The following is a 20,851-nucleotide window of genomic DNA, read 5'->3' on the forward strand; positions in this document are numbered from 1 at the left end:
TCTTATTCATAAAAAGATGCAGCATGTATCCACCCTCACAATGACGACCCCATAGCTATCACTGTTAGGTGCGATGACTAGGAAATCAAAAGATTTCTCATGGACCTACAGAGCCTTGCAGATATCCTTTACTTGGATGCATATGAGAGGCTCCGCCTTAACCCTAACGACTAAAAAGCTTTCAATGGATCACTAGTTGGATTCTACGGTGAGCTGGTCAATTGAAAGGATACATAACACTGAGGACCACCTTTGGAGTAAGAGAACAAGCCAAGAAGATAAAGGTCAGGTATCTAGTTATAGACATCCCCTCTTATTATAGCATGATTATAGGATTCCCGAATTTTAAGCAGTTGGGCATCGCCTTGTCTACTTTGTATTTATGGATGAAATACCTGATAACATGTAAATGCATAGTGTATTTTGACTTGATTTGAATGCATCTTTAGTGTCATTTTCATCTACTTTTGTAGTATTATGCAGGTATTTACTGTATGTTGCAGGTATTCGATTCCTATGAGTGTTCATGCGATAAATTGGTGCAAAAAGGCAAAAACTAGAAGAAAAACGGAGAAGATCACAAGTGTGACAGTCTGTCCGTCAGCATGACGGTCGTCACCCATCAGGGTGCTCAAACCGTCATGCAAAAAGTCAACAAAATGAAGAAAAAAAGCTCAGGAAGGGCGACAGTCAGACCATCATGGGCCTAACGTCTGTCACATGCCTCAAGCTAGGTGACAAATTGACCATCAATCGGGAAACGTCTGTCACCCTGAGATTATGCAGAAAAAATCGCAAAATTATCTTTTCAGTCTTCCATCACTTCCTATATTTTCTCCACTACCAAGACCCATTATGCAGCCGTTATTGGAGGAATTTTACACTATATAAAGGCATGGAAGTTCAGTTTTTTGGAAGCCAAGCTGATTTGAATTTTTTAAGCAGAAAAATCACTTTTGTAAAAGTACTTAATTGCTCACATCGAATGATAAGCACATCGTAGTTTTAAACTCTGCAATTTTCCAATGTATTGTTAGATCGTTTATTACTCAAGCTTGTTGACATTATTTTTTTAGAGAGTATATTTCTCCTCATTTGCCATTATAAAAAGGATGGGGAAATAAACACAAGTAAGCACATAGACCACGTGATTGCGCAAGTAAAAGGAACGAGTTACCTTATATACATAGTCTAGAGTAAAGCATAAATGAGCAAGACATAAGACCATACTTTTCTCCACATATGGGAGTATCTTGTTTTGAGATAAAATGGTAGTAATTTTTAGAGTACTTCCTCCCCTTTATTATTTCTCAAACAAAGCTCATATATCTTTGAAGCTTTATATATCAATAGGCACTACTAGAATTTACTTCTTTCTTGTTGAGATCCCTTTCAAGAGAAAATCCTTAGGAAATCTTTGGACAGTCTCTTTTCAACCTCCTTGATCTTTTAGGCCTTAGATTGATATTGGGCTCTAGGCATACTATTTTTGGCACCCCTTTGCTTAAAACTCGACCATGGTTAGTAAAAATAATTTTAATTGACTAAGCAATTGTTAAACCACTTACTAGAGAATCAAACATATTTTTCCAAATCTACATGATTTTCTTCACTAAGAATTTGATCTTGAACTTTATATTTATCTTGAATGTGTTCTACTTCTTGATTTTTATCTTCATCTTCTAGAGTTATCTTTTCCAGAGTTCTTACACAATCAACAACGTCTACTTCTACCTACTAGGGCTAGTTCAACAAAGATAATATGTATAAGTTCTTCTATTTTCATACATGAAGATGAGTTTTTCTACGCGATTGTGTATGGAGCGTATATTGGGTCAACATTCATACATGGGAAGTCGTGGGACTGATTATATATATATATATATATATATATATATATATATATATATATATATATATATATATATATATATATATATATATATATATTAGCAAATGTTTATTTATTCATTAATAATTTAGAATATATTATGAGTTAGTGTATATTTAGCATTGTCAAAGTATCGGGTTGTTGTATGTGGACAATTGTACAGTATTGGGGATAATTTATGTTGAACAAACAACTATAAACACCAGAGAGGGGTGAATTGTGAAATTTGAATTTCAAAAAGGTTGTTCCAAACACAATTGATTTAAAACAAATAATGTTAATAAGAAATAAAAACATGGAATAAGCAACGAAAATGATAAATGACCTAATTATAAAGAGATTTGATAAAAAATATAACACCAGAGATTGTCATAGTTCGACCTTAAACCACGCGGTCAACTCCAGTCCCCTAGAGTTTTCTTTTGAGATTTCCACTAAAACATTAGCTTGAACTTTTATACAATATCAGTCCAACAACCAAACAGCTTGGTTACATTTGTTCTTTATTTCATATATCATTGTTCTTGGTATGGTAAATATATTACCAAATTTTACAATGAAAATATTTTGGTGTGATTGAACCTTTTTCGATTTCACAATAAGTGGTGTCCACTATACAACAAAGAGATTAAGTTTACAAGTGAAAACAATGAGTTCTAAATGTGAAAACGAGATGTATTCCTAAGACAATGATTTTGAGTTGTAAAAAGTGAAGATGCAAGCAATCTTAACTTAGCACAATTGTGTTGAAGCATTGAAGGGTGCGGTATCGATATTTGCAGGCCTAACACACGTAGAGAAAACTAAGATGATGGGTAAGGTTAAGAGTGCCCTAATCTCGTGCCTTAGGAATAAATTTTTAAATGAAGTTGCCAAGAAGAATACAGTTTCGATGTGGGAAAAGGTTAAATCATTGCATATGACCAAGTCTTTGACTGATGGCTCCTACGCCATTTTGTTTAAGGGACGCGAACATGAAGGCTCCTTTTATGTGTTCATGTTATTCACTTAGGCACGTTAATATTTTATGATGTCTAATGGAGTGATTTTAAATTTCTATGGAAAAATAAAAGGATTGGTGAAATTGTAACAAAACAATGACAAGAAGGAATTGATAAATAAAGACAAGGGAGACGCCACACTTCTAATCTAAGAAGATGATAAACCTTATGGAATGAAGATCAACACAAAAATACAAATTCTTGATAAGATTGAATTTGGTTCAATCCAAAACTAACAAGAGTAATGCTCACAAAACTCAAAGAATAAATTATTAATGTTTAAAACAACTCAACTCATTTCAAATGGTAGAAAATAAATCCAAAGTGGGGCAGTTAACATATTTCACTAGATCATTAAGGTGAGAATTAATGATAAGTACAAAGCAACATATCGTGTAAATCCTTCAATGATGTCCTTTTTTTTTGGAAAAAGAAGAAACTTTATTTATCCAAAAAACAGAGAAATACAAAGCGATCCTCAAATCCAGCTATCAAAAACACCAAAACTACAAGAATGGGAAGCCTATTCTAGCATAATACTAATTATAATTAGCTTAGGCTTTAGAGATCTACAAACCCAACCCCGGTAAACAATCTTGTTTTTTATTTATTGAATAATAACATCACGATTCGCTTTACCACCAAATGAAATGAGATTTCTATAAGACCAAATGCCATATACCGTCTCAGCCAGAGCTAGTTTCAACAGAGTTGCTTTCCACCCTTTTTTTGTGCCATTAGTGATACACCATACAATCTCATGCTACTAGTTCATTGGGATATGATTAACATTAATCCACTTCAACACAGTAGCCCAAATGAAATGAAGCTCCTCACAGTCAAATAACACATGGGATATTATTTCTTCCTGTCTAAAAAAAATACAATCAACATTATTAATCATACCAAACTTAAGAAGCATATTCTTTGTGGCAAGGCGTTCGTGACACGCGAGCCATAATGTGAACAACGCCCTTGGTCTAGCAGGATTGTTCTTCAACAATTTATACCAGTTAACAATAGGAGACTGACTCAAGGATAGATAAACCTCATGCATTTTGAACTTCCCTTTAGCAGTCATATCATCCCAAAGCCTCTAATGCGATTCAATGTAGTCCCTCTACTCAAGATTTTCCTAAGGATCCAAGTGTTGTCATTTTTAATCTTGGCATCCTTAATGTCTCTATCCTTTAAGTAGTAAGAATTTACCCATTTTATCCAAAGACTGTCTCTTTTGTTACACAGATTCCAGAGAAGCTTGATTAACGCACATTTATTCCAAAGTTCTAAATCCACCAGCCCAAGACCACCTTGTTTCACCGGCTTACACATACTCTCTCAAGCCACAGGACTTTTCATGCTCCTAACATCAAAACTGTCCAGACATAAGTTCTACAGATGATATTAATTTTCCTAATCACCTTCAATGATGTCCTTCATGATAAAGAATATACACATTGAATAAAATCCAGACAGCCTTGAGATAAAAAAAATTGAAAGGTGAAAGTTTTAAGATTAAAATTGATAAGTGAGAAAAAGGGATGACCAAATTCATAAAATTTGATAAGTCAAGATTATAATATTTATTTGTAAAAAAAAAAAAATTCAGTTCAGAGAAGAATTTTCCAAGTAGGGTAATGAAGGTTTTATTTAGATTGCAATTGATATGTCTTAAGCCTTTAATGCAATGTGATATATATTTTGGATCACAAACGAAATTTGTTGTACATAAACATATTTGATTATATAAACTCTTTATGTCCAATATTATAAGAGAAATTCACTTTTTAGATTTATTGAATAATTAAAATATTTAGTCATAAACGAGATACATTAATTATTCAATAAATCTAAAAAGTAAATTTCTCTTTTAATATGGGACGGAGAGAGTGCTACACATATGATATTGAAGATTTCGCATTGTAGAGTGATTATGAGTGCAATATGAGTAGTACATCTAATATTAATTAGATGATACACCAGAAGAAGAAAAATGTAACTAATATAATCTTAAAATGATCAAACTTGCATGTTATTCCATTTCATTTTACTCATCCATCCAAAAAATAACCTACAAGTTCATAAAATTAACTAAAAAATAATCTTTTAAATTGATTTAAAACAAATAAATGTTTTTATAATGATAATAATATCACTAGAATTATACTGAGATAACAATCTCACCTTTAATATACAGCAGTAGTTCCGATAAAACATTCTCTGAACATTTTATCATCGGATCATAATTAATAACGAGGCTCAAATCCAATAACAAAATCATGATAAATTAGGAAATAAAATACAACAGACACGAGTACTATATACTAAAACAAAATTGCAATTACGTCATTCTCTTTGATACCCTAGCCTCAAGTAAGAGTTGCATTAGAAATATCAATTTCTAGTTTTCTTCTTGCCTCTTTTCTTTGCATTAACCTCAGGCCCCTCAGCCTCTTCAGCTTTCTGCTCAGCTTCTAATAAGGCCAGCTACAGTGATAAAAGAGAATATTATAATTTAAAAAATAAAATAGTAAGGAGATAATTTGTGCTTAGGTGAATATGTAAACATGACAACATTACCTCGTCAAGAATAGGTTTTAGCTCCCTGTATCGAGATTCTGCAAGATCAAAACCATCTTTGCGGAGTTCCTATCACCCAGAATAATTTTACCACAAACACAAGGTATTCATTAGTGTGTAATTTTACCTGTTCATGTTATTTGAGGAATTCATGATAGAGTGATTTAGATTTTATCTCTTTAATATAATAATAGTACATAAAGTGTTTTATTTTGAGTTCAAATTATATATTGTAAAGCATTAATGGTTGAATTTTTTTTTTTTTTTTGTCTCTGTTTTTATCATTTTTCATTTTGAAAACGGTTTTTGATTTATCATTTACCTGAATGTTTGACAATATATAACTTGGACTCAAAATAAAATCCATCATGTAGTATTTATATTAAAGAGATAAAATCTAAATCAAGAACTATAATAACATGAACTATAATGAAAGAAGGACGAGAAAAGTAACAAGAACTATAACACCTATGCCCGCCGTTTCTGCTATAGAAATAGGTGGGTCCCACATTGGTCCCTTACTACATGTGTCAGGACAGGTATAAATCTAGAATATATGCGGCTCAGTCCAACTCTTGAGAGAGATTTTACAAGTATCAAGAGATGAAACAGAGAGAGATAAGTAAATAGGGAAAAAAACAGAGGGAAAGGAAAGAAGAAAACTGAATGAGGGAAAAAGAAACAAGGGAAAACAGAGAAAAGAAATGAAGGAAAAGAAACAAGGGAAAAGAAAAAGCTTGAAGGAAGAAAAGATGAAGAACGAAGAACCACGGGAAAGACAAAGAAGTTTGACGAAAGAGCTTGTGTTTTGAAGGAACAGAATGAACAGCCCCCGCAGCAGAAGGATGAGGAAATAGGTACACTCAGATAAAGTACCAAATTACCCTTAAAATGTTTAATTTTTAAGTGTAATTTTGGTTTTTACAGAAAAAAAAACAGTGGTCCAAAACCCGCTCAAAAACGGGACCTATGACCCTGCAACCCAGAAACCCCTCTAGAGTGTTGTGCCCTGTTTCACTCCGCTACCAGTCTCTTCGCCGCAGACAGACTTGTAGTGACTACTTATAAATCTTTAGGAACTGCTTTTTATTGTTATATATTTTAGAGGCTAAATAAACGATAGAGAGATACTTGAGGGATGAAATTGGGGGTTTACTCACACTAATAATGTTTAATAAACTTCATTTATATAATTGATAAGATTTGATTATTTTTTTTAAAATAAGATTTGTTTTTTTTAAGTTAGTGATATTTTTGTTTAAAGTGCTTTCTATAAAAATCCTTACGCAATCTATGATTTAAACTCTCCATGTTAATAGTGGATTAGTCATGGTTTAGGGGCTGAACAAGAAGAATTTAACATTCATCCTTTCAATTTGCAAAAAGATCAAAGTTCCCGGTCATTTAACCTCCCTAAAATTATTACTTGGATGCAAATCAAACAAACATTTTGTTATTTATGAACAAGGACTTCACAGATTTTAGATGAGGAAAACAGAAAGACCACTGAATTCTTTCTCTGTTCCTCTTGAATACATAACAAGATGAAGAGTTAATAGTACTTTTAATATTTAAGTAAAAGAAATATAAATATAACAAAGAAAGAAAAGAGATAGCATACTTTTCCAGTGTGCTGAGTGTGTTCATGGGCTGCCATTTGCCAATACATATTTGTACGCTTATAGAAATCTCTCAAGGATTCACCTGCCTACATGCAACAAGAAACAATTAAGGAAGCAGTGGAACAAAGAAATATATCGATTCAAGCTCAGAGATGCTTTTGTAGGCAAAAAGACAACCAGACACAATCAAGAAAGGTAATAGAGCTCAATAGAACAAAAAATTTATAAAAAATGCAGGTATCCGCTGGCTCCAATATATAATCAACTGTGTAAAGTGTCTTTAATAAATATTGATAAACTACCAATGGTGTTCTCTGTGAATCTGACAAGCCAAGGCTAGCTCTGATTTGCTCTATCCGTAACCTTCTATCTTTCCTACGCAGATTCTTTACTCCTCCCTTGATTAAAGCAACAGCATCTCCCACCTGAACTGATGTACTCTGAACCTATTGACCAAAACGTAAAGCCAAATAAATAATGCAGAAAATCTTTTGTTTCGAAAATAAACTGCTTGGTTGTGGAGAGTTAACCGACCACACATATGTTTGACAGTATTTGTATAGAATAGCTATTACAAGTTTAAGGAAAAAAAACTAAGAAATGCTCAGTGTCTATCAAGGATCTTAAACTTGGGCAAAGATAAATATTATGTTGCAAGTTATTGTTTCAGTCTTTCAGAAGGTAAACCTTTGCCTATCAAATTATTTTAGACTGAATTATTAAGAATGCATCATTAAGTAGCAAATTCATTAAGTGGCAAAATCAGTCGTGTCTTAGAGAGAAACTCTTCTGTATTCTCATTGTACACCTTTGAGTGGTAACATAGAGTAAACTTAATGTAAAAAAGTGTTTATAAGGTATTTCAATGTTCTCTTACAAACTGTTGTCCCACATTAGATGAGAGATGGCCTAAACATATATTTATAAGTGGAGTCAATCCTCACCTTACAAGTCAATTTTGTGACATTGAGTTAAGCTCAGCCCAAATTCTAAGACAATATGAGAGTCTGGTTACAATACAATACCTAATCTATTTAAATAGATAAAATTCTAGACCTAATATACTTTGCTTAACAGGTCATATACTATAATATAAAAGTAAATATGAATATTACTATTTACATTCGATTATTTACAACACTTAATGGTTAGAATATCAAAAAAAGAGAAAGCTATCAACCATGGTGGTTAGGATCGCGCTTTAACTCCCAAAGGCGTACGATCTTAGGAGTTGGGACCATCCACCGCTCTTATTGGCATAAAGATCGTGAATATGGGAGGAGCGCTGAAAGCGCAGAGGAAGAACGTAAAATCGTGGGATTGTAAGATCCCAATTCCCAACGATTCAGGTTTTTTATTTTGACCTACTTTAGATCTTTTTGACCCGGCCCAAAAAATGACCCGTTATTAAACCCTAATGGCAGCGCTTATATTTTTAGGGTTTCGGAACTTGGAATATATTAAATATACTCTTGAGAACTGCAAACCAATTATCGTGAAAGCTGTCCAGCCACCAAAACCATTGGAACTCTACTACCTCACCATGATGATTGGGTTTTTTCTCTTCATCTATTTCCTCTATAAATTCAAATCAAGTCATTCTGTTATTCACATCTTTTCCATCCCTACTCCAACACACCTTCCTTACAAAACAGAGTTTTTCAAAAAAAAAAAAACACGATGTCTTCAATTCCAGTTGTTGGGACCTCACCATCTGCACCCACAGAGTTCAAAATAATATGATCCTAGTTATTTTTTATAATTTTGTCTATTTGTTGGGATCTTACGATCCTACGATTTACGCTTTTTCCATATCCTAACGCTCTTTATTGAGATCCCGATTTTGACAACCATGCTAACAACAACAACCAAGTGAACTGATATGATATAAGGAAAGTGAAGACATAAGAGGCAGAATAGTGAAAAGATAGTGTATTTTTGTTGTTTTATCTTTCTTCGTTGTAACGGTGTGTTACAACAACAAAAACAACAACAATAGGGACTTTTTCCATTACGTGGAGTCTGATAAATAGATCAATCAACACTATAAAGCCCAATCATGTATTTGGTTCACACTTCACAGAAAGACTATTCTAAAATTCTTTTATTGATTAGGCATAGAGTTTCTCTTGGTGTCCCTCTACTGGACTATACTCCATCTAGTCAACCCTCACTGTTACATAAATCTAAAATTGGGGGTTTTTAATTCACTCATTTTTCTTTTGTTGGAATTATGAGATTATGAGATTAGAATGGGCACCTCATCATCTTCATCATCATCATCTTCATTTTCCTCACTTGTACCATCGTCCTCATCTTCATCATCATCGTCGTCCTCATCTTCATCATCATCGTCACCCTCTGAAACTTCCACCCATTCAGATTCTGATGCCTGGACGGAAGAAAAAAGAAGTCAGATTATAGTAGATAAAGTAAAAATGTGTAAGTAGTAACCTGGAAGCTGCATGCATAATACATTCTAGATTAAATAAAATGTATTAGCAAGACAGCTATATCAACTCCATAAGCATAGTTTATATCCAGATACCTGGGATAATGTAAAAGAGGTGTCACCTTAATTCATATTATAATTTATAGAGTAAGTCGGCATTTTGGTAATTAACATTTATAGGGGTTGGGTAATTTAGCCTCTCATAGTTGCGAAATAATAATTTAGTCCCTTAAATTAAAGAACATCAGTCAATTTAGTTCATACATCAAAATATCACTTTACAGAATATGAATTAAATTTAAATCAGTGAAAGACCTATATATTGTCTTTAACAGTCTCTTATTAAATCAATACAATCATAAAATCTGTAAAAGTTTGAATCTAATTCCAGAAAGAAAAAAAATTACTAAATTGAATAGTGTTCTTTAATTTAAGCGACTAAACTGTCATTTGCAAATTTGAGACTGAATACAATTTCAGGGACCTATTATTGATTTACTATTTTACTGAATTTTTAAATAAAATGGTGTGCCTAATTAATGGGCTGAATACAACTTATAGAAATAATTACAAATATACATTATTTACAAAATAAACCCTGTGATATATTCCTAAGGTAACTGTTAAGAAAGAGTATATCCACCGTTGGAATTTCCGCCTTAATTGCGTCACTTTTGCTAGCCTTCATTGCAGCCCCCAACACCTTCATTGTGTTGAGTTTGAAGGGGTGGATTTAGTCTCACATTGCTTAGAGATATGTCATGTGTTGTGTTTATAAGTGAGGGCAATCCTCACCTTACAAGCCAGTTTTGTACGGATGAGTTAGGCCCAATCCAAATTCTGAGATGGTATCAAAACTTATCCTAGATCACTTTGTTGGGCTTCCCACATCGTCCACTCTTCGGGCTCATTGAGGCTCAAGCGTGAGGGGTGTGTTGGAATTTCCGCCATATTGGAGTCCATCCCTAGTCGCCTTAATTGCGACACTTTGGCTAGCCTTCATTGCAGCCTCCAACACCTTCATTATGTTGTGTTTATAAATGGGGGCAATCCTCACCTTACAAGTCAGTTTTGTAGAGATGAGTTAGGCCCAAGCGTGACGGGTGTGTTGGAATTTCCACCTTAATTGCAGCCCATCCCTAGTCGTCTTAATTGAGACACTTTGGCTAGCCTTCATTGCAGCCTCCAACACCTTCATTGTGTTGTGTTTATAAGTGGGGGCAATCCTCACCTTACAAGCCGGTTTTGTATGGATGAGTTAGGCCCAACTCAAATTCTGAGATAATGTGAATGTGACAATAACTTATATACAACATCCACCTTTGGAAGTTCAATTTCATTTCAAGATAATGTGAATATGACAAATTATCAATGAAAATAAACTTAGTATGGTATAACTTTGTCAAAATGTGGTGTGAACTAAAAGATCTAATAAGTACCACAGATTTTGTTAGACAGCCTTACTATTATTATCATTACTATTACTTAGTGGAAGTGATGGAGTGACATGTATCCTTGAAACTGGGAAGGATACTATTGTTCAGTAACATAGCAGTAGCAGAAAATTTTGATCAGCTAAGTAAGAACTCGAAGTCTTTCTTAATCATAATTACTTGTATGCGTGAGGGAGTGTTAGAAACAGAGACAAAGAGCACTTAGAAATAGAACTACTTGATATTTAATTAGAAGAACTGAAAACTTGTGTTAAAATGTCAAAGTTTAGGTACATTTCCTAGAAATGATACATCGTCAATTGTAATAAGTGGTGTAGTGTATGCATCTATCGGTCAAAAGAAGTAGTCAAGGAAAGACACAAACCGGTATAATGCACTTCCATTCATCAAGTTTGCTAAGGTTCAGAGAATACAAGTCATCAAGAGTGATTTCTTGATCTTTAATCTCCATCATGCCACCATATACATATAATGTATCTCTTCCAACAGCCATGCAAGAATTAATCCGTCCACAGGGTTTCACTGCCTAGAAAGTTAGGAGAAACTCAATTATAAATAAATGAGCAAAAATAAAAGCAGTGTCATACGGTGTCATAACGTATAAGAATTTTGATCCAAAATGAGAACCTCGGGCAAGGAATTCTGAATGTCCAATTTAGCACCAGATTCCTTGGACTTTCCTTCAGGTTTGTCAGCAACAGTCACCTTTGACGCAATATCCTGGGATATATCTTCAATGCTGCTTTCTTCGAACTCTGAATCCTCTAGTGATACTAACTTCTTCTCGACGCCGTTGGTACAATTTTGTTCAGTCTTTTTTAACTGCAAACCCATTTCATTAGGCAACAATATTATTGCAAATAAAATAGCCCAAAAAATCAATCAATTGGAATTAAAAATGTACAAAATATCAAATCTACCTTATCTTTTGTTGATTTATCCTTTCTTAACTCCAGAGGATACCTATTACACAAACAGCATCAATAACAAGCCAACTGAGAAACATTCATATAAGAGAGCATCTTAACTCTAATCAGCATATGCAGAAAAGATCAAATAAAAAATTAATGCAAAAATTACAAAGCCCAAGATTCAAAAGCAAATGGAAGATTGATTACATAATTGACAACTTTAGAAAACATTGTAATTATCACTAAAACAATATAGACTTACCAGCGGTTGGTGTCTAACTGAAAGCCATAAAACTCATTCAAGAACAAGCTCATCATTGCATCACCTGCGCGATTTTGGAGCAATTAGAAAGAAAAAAAACTAATCTTACGGCAAGCATAAACTTATGTCTGCTATTAGGGTTTCGGGGATAAATTCCTCAAATCCCTTTTTCTTACCCGTGGTCATTTTTAAGGGTAGTAATATGTTTTTCATTCTTATTTTGTTATGTTCTTGCTCATAAAAAACGGTCTTGTTCTTCTTCCTACTTTTGGTTCACTTCTGTTTTGTTCATCTTTGCTCAAGTTTTATTGCTCTATACAGTGTCGTTAATATCGGATCGCGGAAAATATCGGATCACCAAAAATCCGATATGAGAAATATCGGATATCGTAACGGGCAAATAGCGGAAACCATAAAGGCGGTTAAAATAAATATTTATATATAAAATAAAACATGAAACACATAAAAGCTACTAACATAAATAATTATTAAAAAAGTTTTGATGCTTCACCGCCACTTTCCATACTATAACAAATGTATAAAAACAGAGGGTTTAAGGACTTGAAAACAGAACCCAATGGAATGGAATGAAAAGAAACTAGTTTGAGAAAACTAGAAGAAATGAAACCAAAAAACAAAATTGAGAAGAAAACAGAAAAGAAATAAGAATTAACTGGACGAGATGAATGACCAGGAAGAATGAATGTGAAGAAAGAAAATAGTGAAGAGAAATTTATGGACTATGACTCATATTAGTCCTATATATAATCACACCAATTAATATACCTCTTCACATTCACTTCTATTTCCGAGACTACCAAGATTATGTTAATATCCATACAGCTCTCCATTTTATTACTCCCTCCGTCTCACAATAGGTGTCCTCTTTGCAATTTTGAGACGGAGGGAGTATCACTTTACCTCTTCACATTTTCACTTGATTAGTCTGCACCTCTTCACACTTCACAGCCTACTTACTAATTATTACTGGCCACCTCTCCACCTCTTCGGAGCCTACTTTTTCCTTCCACCTCTTCACATTCAATATTTCAATTATTTTTTAATATAATTTATTAAAAAAATGATCAGAAAAATATAAATTCTGATATGAACTACAAAACCGGTATACCGGTATACTAGAAAACGGCCGAAATGCGGAGCATCGCGAAATTGAAACGGAATATCGGATATCATATCGGATAGGCAAATTCCGATATGAAAAACCGGTATATCGGCGATATAACCGATATTTAACAACACTGGCTCTATACTTTAGGTTTTTTAACTAGTAAGTACGATGGTCTTATGAGCAATTAGAAAAGGAAAAAAAAAACTAATCTTACAGCAAGCATAAACTTATGTCCGCTAATAGGGTTTCAGGGATAAATTCCTCAAATCCTTTTCCTTTTACCCGTTGTCATTTTTAAGGATAGTGTTATGTTTTTCATTCTCATTTTGTTATGGTCTTGTTCTTCTTCCTACTTTTGTTCACTTAAGCTTTGTTCTTCTCTGCTTAAGTTTTATTGCTCTATACTTTAGGTTTTTTAGCAATTAAGTATGATGGTCTCTTTAATTGTGTATTTTTCTATTTTTGCGTATTTGTTTTTAGGCTTAAATACACTTTTCGTCCCTGTAAGTTAGCGTGTTTTTGATTTTCATCCCTGTAAGTTATTTTTTTGGGTTTTAGTCCTTATATTTCAGTTTCGCATTCGTTTTAATCCCTAAAATCAAAATCCGCAGGAAATTTCATAAGAAAATCCGCAGGTAACCTGCAGATTTTCCTGCGGATTTTGGCTTTAGGGACTAAACCTCAAGCAAAAAGTAAGATATAGGGACTAAAACCCAAAAAAATAACTTATAGGGACGAAAATCAAAAACACGCTAACTTACAGAGACGAAAAGTGTATTTAAGCCTTGTTTTTACTTTGTAAACTAATCTTTAGTCTTTGCAATAGTGGCTATTCTACTATCTTCTGTACCACTATAGAATTTTAGGGAGCCGGTCCTACACAACGTTATGTGAGATTAACATGGGCATAAACAAACAAATACACTTCCCTCAAAAAGAATTAAAGCTGACTGTCGGATCATATTAATTGTTTGCAAACATTACAAAGGCCTCATTGATTAAATCTCATGCAGTGTGTACCGTTCATTCAATTAAAAGTATATGCAGATGGTTACAAATTGCAAAAATAGTCATGAAAAGAAAAAGCTACCTTCAACTTCTATATCCACAACACCGCCAAATAGCAGAGCCCTCCTCTTATGAACACACATGGAAAACCCTGCACGAGGACCAGGAGGCATTCCACTCTTCTTAACCTATTAGGAAGGAAGAAAGAATTGTTAAATAAACATTTGGACTGTGAAATTGTAACACGGTATTTTTCTGGGGTTCTAGGGGAGTGAAGAGGGTGAAGGGGAGAGAAGAAAAAAAAGAAAAAAAATCACATAATTAATTGAAGCTCAAACATAGAAGTTTGAGCTGCTGTTCAAAACTTACTAGGGCCATTTTCGTTACTAGGTAAAAATCTAAGCCAAAATAAATCTTAGACGTGCCTAGGAAGACGAATATACAATTTCACTTAATATTTAATCTCCAAACCACAACCTTGTTCCATTCCCAAGTCTTAGGGTCAAGGGACCACATGTCTGAATGAACTATTCCTTTCTCAGAGGCACTCTTGTCAGATGAAACTTCTTTTGAATAGCCACCATATAAGAAAATCTGCAATATGAAAGGAACTCTGTAAAAAAAGACAGTATCAAAAGTCCTTTAATTAGCCACCGTAATCAATCGTAATGATGAATCGGTCCATAGGGGAAATTTTGACAATATTGACAATCAAAAGCATAGCTATAAGTAAATTAAAAACAAAAATTAGCTTCATATAAGAGGATTAGTATTGTACTCACATCATCTTGGTAGACAAATAATTGAAAACCACTACGCCCACTTGGCCACATTGCTCCAGGCTTAGGCTTGATTTCTTGCCACTACAGCATAAAATCAAATTGGTGTTAATCGCATAAAAAAAAATTATATCAGCATTATTACATGGCGGAGCCAGAAATTTTAAGGAACCTGGGCAAAAAATTTACACCCTGTTTTTACTAATATTTCCCTTGATTTTGTCTAAAAATTTTGCCCTTGATTTAGTCCAAAAATTCCACACTTTGTTTTTACTAATTTTGTCTAAAAATTACTAATTTTGCCCCTGGTGTTGTCTAAAAATCGACTATTAGGTGGGGAGTATACAACGAAAGGAAGGGTTGTGCCCGGGCTCGCTGGGTTGTAGATCCGCCCATGATTACATCATACAGCCCGACATTTTGGTTATGTGATTGGAGTGGCAAGTAGTACATAAACATAATAGGACTCAGCATAGTATGTATTAAAATAAGTTTACCTTAAACTGATCAAGGTCAAATACAAATAGATCATTGTAGTACCTGTAAAACCAAATAAGAAGTGGCATAGAAAGGCCATTAGTTCCTGTGGGGTAATGCTTCATCATTTTACTCACAAGCCATCAAAAATTAGTTAAATATTTGAATACTACCATATTCGTATATACAATTTTTCACAACATAATTTTAACTCACAATAATAAGCAAAGAATGTAACCTCTAGAGCTACATAAAAGAGAACTTCAAGAATGAAATAAGATCGTATTGAAACAGAGAATTTGTTCTGTAGATTCTATATTCTATTCATTTCTTGCAATAACAAAAGAGCAGAAATGAAATTTATCAGGAAAAAAAATGACTACCAATTCCACTTCATAACTTCTCCTTCTCTCTCCCTCCCTCTCACTACTAACCTTCCTTATTCTACTTGCCGGAACTTAAAATCTAATCTTAAAACTTATTCATACCATGCTTAATACTAAATAAATTTAACTTCTGTGGGCCAAAACAACCATTCCAAATACAGCTACAAACCATAAGGATAGAGAGATAAATCACATGAATCCACTTAACCACAAAGGCTGTGCATCTACAATTATATACAGAAATGTGGCATAAAAACAATTTCCATCACTTAAAACCAAAACTACGAAATCAATGTTTTCAAGCTAACATTCACTAGCAAATAACACATCCAAAGAAATCATGTAGCTTAAGTTAATAAGAAGCTCAATCTCTGCTTCCATATTTCATCAAATGAATGGAAAAAATTGAATGCAAATAAAAAAGAACAAAGCAATGTCAACAACCTCACTTCTCTAAGAGTGTCATAAAATCCACCAAAAAGAATAATCTTGTGCTTGTATAATACCTGCAAATGAACCAAATAATGTGATCAAAAACATGTGATTAAGACAAAAGACTCTACTCTAATATAGAATTCACATATTAATCTTTGCTATATATGGAGTTTACTTGTGCAAGTCCCCATATACGTATCATATCCAGCTCCACCCCCAAGTCCCCAACTAGTTTGAGTCGAACCAGGTGAACCCATATAAGGAACAAAGTTTTTTTTCCTTTTGCAAGACTCGAACCCTAGGTCTTGCTCAAGGGGGACAGAGATCCTTGCCACTTGGACCAACAAGCATTAATGGGTTTTAACTTATCCTTACAAGACCGGCTTGTAAGGTGAGGGTTACACAAGTTTATAAACACTACACAGGTCATATCTCTAGCCGGACTAAATTCACCCCTTAATATCCAACACCATGAAGGCGTTGGCCTGTTGGGAGCTGCAATGAGGGAAACTCAAATGCCGCAATTAGGTGGCTAGGAGCGGACCGCAATGAAGTCGGAATTTCTAACAGTATAATATATACATATATATATGATAGTACAAACAGGTTCCTAGTTAAGATAGCAATAACAAGAAAATGGTTCATATGATCACAGATACGTTGGAGTTGACAGGCTGTGTTTATCAGCAAGAGAGTTTGAATAGAGAGAGATAGGGATAATGCTAAAATATTTAAGGCTCTCAGTGATTATTGAGCAATCCAACCACTTCAAACATCAACATATGTAAAACAAGAAGTATAAAAAGATCAGAAAGAATGATCAGTGTTCTACAATATATAGAACAGAGTTGCTATGTCTTTGGTTAGGAGGATATAGGATAAGAAGTTTGTTAGGATAAAGGATGTGCATGAGTTAGTGACAATAAGATAAGGAGAAGTTAGTGTATTAGGATATATGATAAGGAGTTTGTTATGATAAAGGGTAAGGAGGAGTTAGTAACAATAGTTGATTGGTAATACAGTAAAGTGTAAAATAGAAAAATAGAAGGATAGAGACGTCAATCAGATGGGTTAATATTATGTGACTAGTGTGGTGGCTCTGTTGTAGAAGGTTGGAGGAGAGTTTTCTCTTCTACTCTTAGTTCTTACCTATTTTCTGAATAAAAGTGTTCTTTTCTATTCAATTTAATACTGCAGTCAGCAGCAACAAATGAATCTACACCAATGAGGACTAATACTTTAGGAACACAGTTGCAATCTCTTAAGAAATGCTAAAGAATATGATGAATTACTAAGAAAAATCAAACAAAGTTTTGATAGCCTTTTATGCAATTCACAAAATGAGGACAGGTGGAAAAATAATTAAAATGTGCAAGTAATCAAACCTTGCAGCTGTTCAAATAGAAATTAGTGTAAAGGAAACTTTTTTGTGTAAAAGAACTCGAACATACCATTCGATGTCCCGAGCGCGGACCAGGACACCCTTTTAAATTAAGTTGTTCCCACTGATTAGTTTTCAGGTCCAACATCCAAAAATCCTACACAAATCAAAATTCAAAAGCAGCATCTCCAAACAGTCAAAAATCAGTAAAACAAATCATATTTTCCTTAACCACAAACAGAAGCAAGGCAATGCAGCTTTAACCTTGTAGTGATGGAACCTCTCTTGATTTGGAGATGTAAATTCACCACCTAAAAGCACATTCAAAAAAGATAACTTGACACATAAGTTTTCAGGTGTGATCCACAAATCCACACAAATATCAAAGAAAAAGTCAAACCAAATTACCAAAAATATAAACATAATTCTTCCAAGCAACAGCCTGATGAGCACTGCGCGGAGGTGGACTATTAGGACTCGAAATCAGTTTCCATTCCAGTTTCTCAACATCATAACGGTAAAGATCACCATACACGAAAGTCTGCATAGATTTGAATAAATCGTGATGGTAAGTTGCAGCTACTTAGACCATGTTCGGATAAACAACTTATACTTATTTTGCAGCTCATAGCACAAGTAGTCACTTGCAAATAAAAATTTTCCATAACACAAGATAAAATCAAGTCAAACTGTTTTCATACAATTTATAAGATTTTTCATTAGCTATCTTGAAACCTTACTTAATTAAGTTGAAACCAGCTTATAAACATATCATAATTGTTTTCGTAAATTCTCTCAAATAGTGTCACATGTGCTTTTGTGAGAGAGGTTGCCTTCACATATTTATACACCCAATAACCCGGGAGCCTAAGCAATGTGGGACTTCAACAAAACTTCAACAACACAAATACCAACTTCAACAAACTCAAAGAAGTCAATTCAAACAGCTACTTAAGACCTGTTTGAATAAACAACTTATTTACAATTTATAGTACAAGTGCTTAACAAAATATTAATAAACACTTATGAATAAGCTCGCATAAACTGCTTTTATAACAAAAGATAAAGTACATTCAAATTGTTTTTATATATGTTATAAGTTCTTTTCACTAGCTATCTTGAAGAATTTATAAAAATAAATTCAAAAATATATAAAAATAAAAATAAAGTCATAAGTTGTTTTGATAGTCTCCCAAAAACTTCAACAACACAAATACCAACTTCAACAAACTCAAAGAAGTCAATTCAAACAACTACTTAAGACCTGTTTGAATAAACAACTTATTTACAATTTATAGTACAAGTGCTTAACAAAATAAACACTTATGAATAAGCTCGCATAAACTGCTTTTATAACAAAAGATAAAGTATATTCAAATTGTTTTATATATATTATGAGTTCTTTTCACTAGCTATCTTGAAGAATTTATAAAAATAAATTCAAAAATATATATAAAAAAAAAAGTCATAAGTTGTTTTGATAGTCTCCCAAAAAATTTCACAAAACTTATGGCAGTTGATAAGCTCAAATAAGCCATCTACATAAGCCTTAATCAAAATCAGAAATCTTAACAGAATTTATAAAAATAAATCCAAAAATATATCTAAAAAAGTTATAAGTTGTTTTGATAAATTCTCTCAATCAGTTTCACAAAACTTATGGCATTATATATAAGTTCAAATAAGTCAATCTACAGAGGCCTTAATCAAAATCAGAATGTCCGAATTCAACAAAATAACAACCCTAACCTTGTTCCCGTTGTAGAATTCACCTCCATAGAGAATCAACTCCGTCTCTTTCAACGGATTAACAGTGAGCTGCACAACCAATCAAGCAAGTAAATCAGCATATAACAAACAACCAAATTCAAAATGCAAACTGAACAATAAGAAACTGAGCTAACAGCGCGTGTGCCGTTATTTACCGAGCAATTAGAGCGAGGAGAAGGCGCTGGAACGTTGTCTTCGACGTGAACTTCCTTCTTTTTAGCTTCCTCTTTTTGAATATTCAACTGATTCAATGAGTGTGAAGTGAACGTTATTTAGGTTATTCATTGATCGGAGAGAGAAGAATGAGGTAGTTATGTTACCAGAATGGCGTCGATGTCGTCTTCGGGGGAGAGCTTTTTTTCCTCCCGGCGAGCTCGCTTCACGTCGGCTTTTGCGGTTTTTTTCTCTGTTTTCTCTTTGCCTTTGCCAGGTTTCTTTGTTTTCTTCCCCATTTTCTTCTTCTTCTGCTTCTCCTTTGTTTCCTTTCTTTTACTCGCCGCTGTAAGTCTAAACCCCTGTTCCTGTCGCTGCCGCTATAAACCAAACGTAGAAATGATCCTTGTGCTTGCTTTCACCCTGCGACGTCGTTTTGGTACAGTGAGTATAAATAAGCGCAAAACATTTTGTAAATTTCTTTTTTTTTTTTTTGGTTACAAAAACATTTTGTAAATTTATCTCCAAAACAATATACTATCTACCGATCTAGTATCTATGACAAATGAATCTGCTATCTACTACTACATACTAACTACTTAAATACTTGTCCGGCCGTATAGATAAATTTATTTTATACGATATATGAACTGTATTTAGACAGACTTGGATCATCTCCTTCAATTTTTTCTCATTCCCTCTCCATCCTCTCTATCTCTCTCTTAATCTCACTCTCACTCATCATTAAAAAACAAAATATAATAAAGAGAGAGAATGAAATTAAGAGAGAGATAGAGATGATGGAGAAGGAAGGAGAGGATCCAAAGTGGTATTTAGACATATTCATCATAATTTAAAATTAACTATTAATTTTAAAATAAATAATAATCATATAAATTCAATTGTATTATAAATCATCAAAATAATTATTGTTTAAACTAATATTATGTATTGTATCGATAGTGATCTATTAAATAATAAATTTATTTAATACAATATAAAACTTATTTATATAAGGTTTTTAATTATAAAATAAAAAATAATTATCATTCAAAAGGGGCCTAGCACCCTCCCTTTGACCGTGGGGTATGAATCTGACGACGGAGGAAGATGGAGGGAAGGAAGGGTCTGCGAGGGAGTGGAAATCGAAGAGGTTCAAA

The 20,851-nt window shown here is 33.5% G+C and overlaps 1 protein-coding gene across 1 annotated transcript; it reads right to left on the reverse strand.

Annotated features, from left to right (window-relative positions):
• Positions 1-5,031: 5,031 nt before the first annotated feature.
• On the reverse strand, positions 5,032-20,101 carry LOC131643349 (uncharacterized). The gene is made up of 20 exons (XM_058913547.1): positions 19,859-20,101; positions 19,694-19,780; positions 19,518-19,586; positions 18,177-18,309; positions 18,033-18,079; positions 17,839-17,925; positions 16,397-16,458; positions 15,587-15,629; positions 15,093-15,173; positions 14,788-14,904; positions 14,393-14,498; positions 12,174-12,237; positions 11,921-11,963; positions 11,628-11,822; positions 11,365-11,526; positions 9,355-9,486; positions 7,397-7,540; positions 7,094-7,180; positions 5,473-5,541; positions 5,032-5,379 (listed from the first exon to the last, which is right to left on the reverse strand). Exons 1-20 carry the CDS (start codon positions 19,988-19,990, stop codon positions 5,287-5,289), a joined length of 1,953 nt encoding a protein of 650 aa, XP_058769530.1. The 5' UTR covers positions 19,991-20,101; the 3' UTR covers positions 5,032-5,286.
• Between the last annotated feature and the right edge of the window lie 750 nt (positions 20,102-20,851).

Source organism: Vicia villosa, linkage group LG1 (assembly GCF_029867415.1).
Source record: "Vicia villosa cultivar HV-30 ecotype Madison, WI linkage group LG1, Vvil1.0, whole genome shotgun sequence".
Lineage (NCBI taxonomy): Eukaryota > Viridiplantae > Streptophyta > Magnoliopsida > Fabales > Fabaceae > Vicia > Vicia villosa.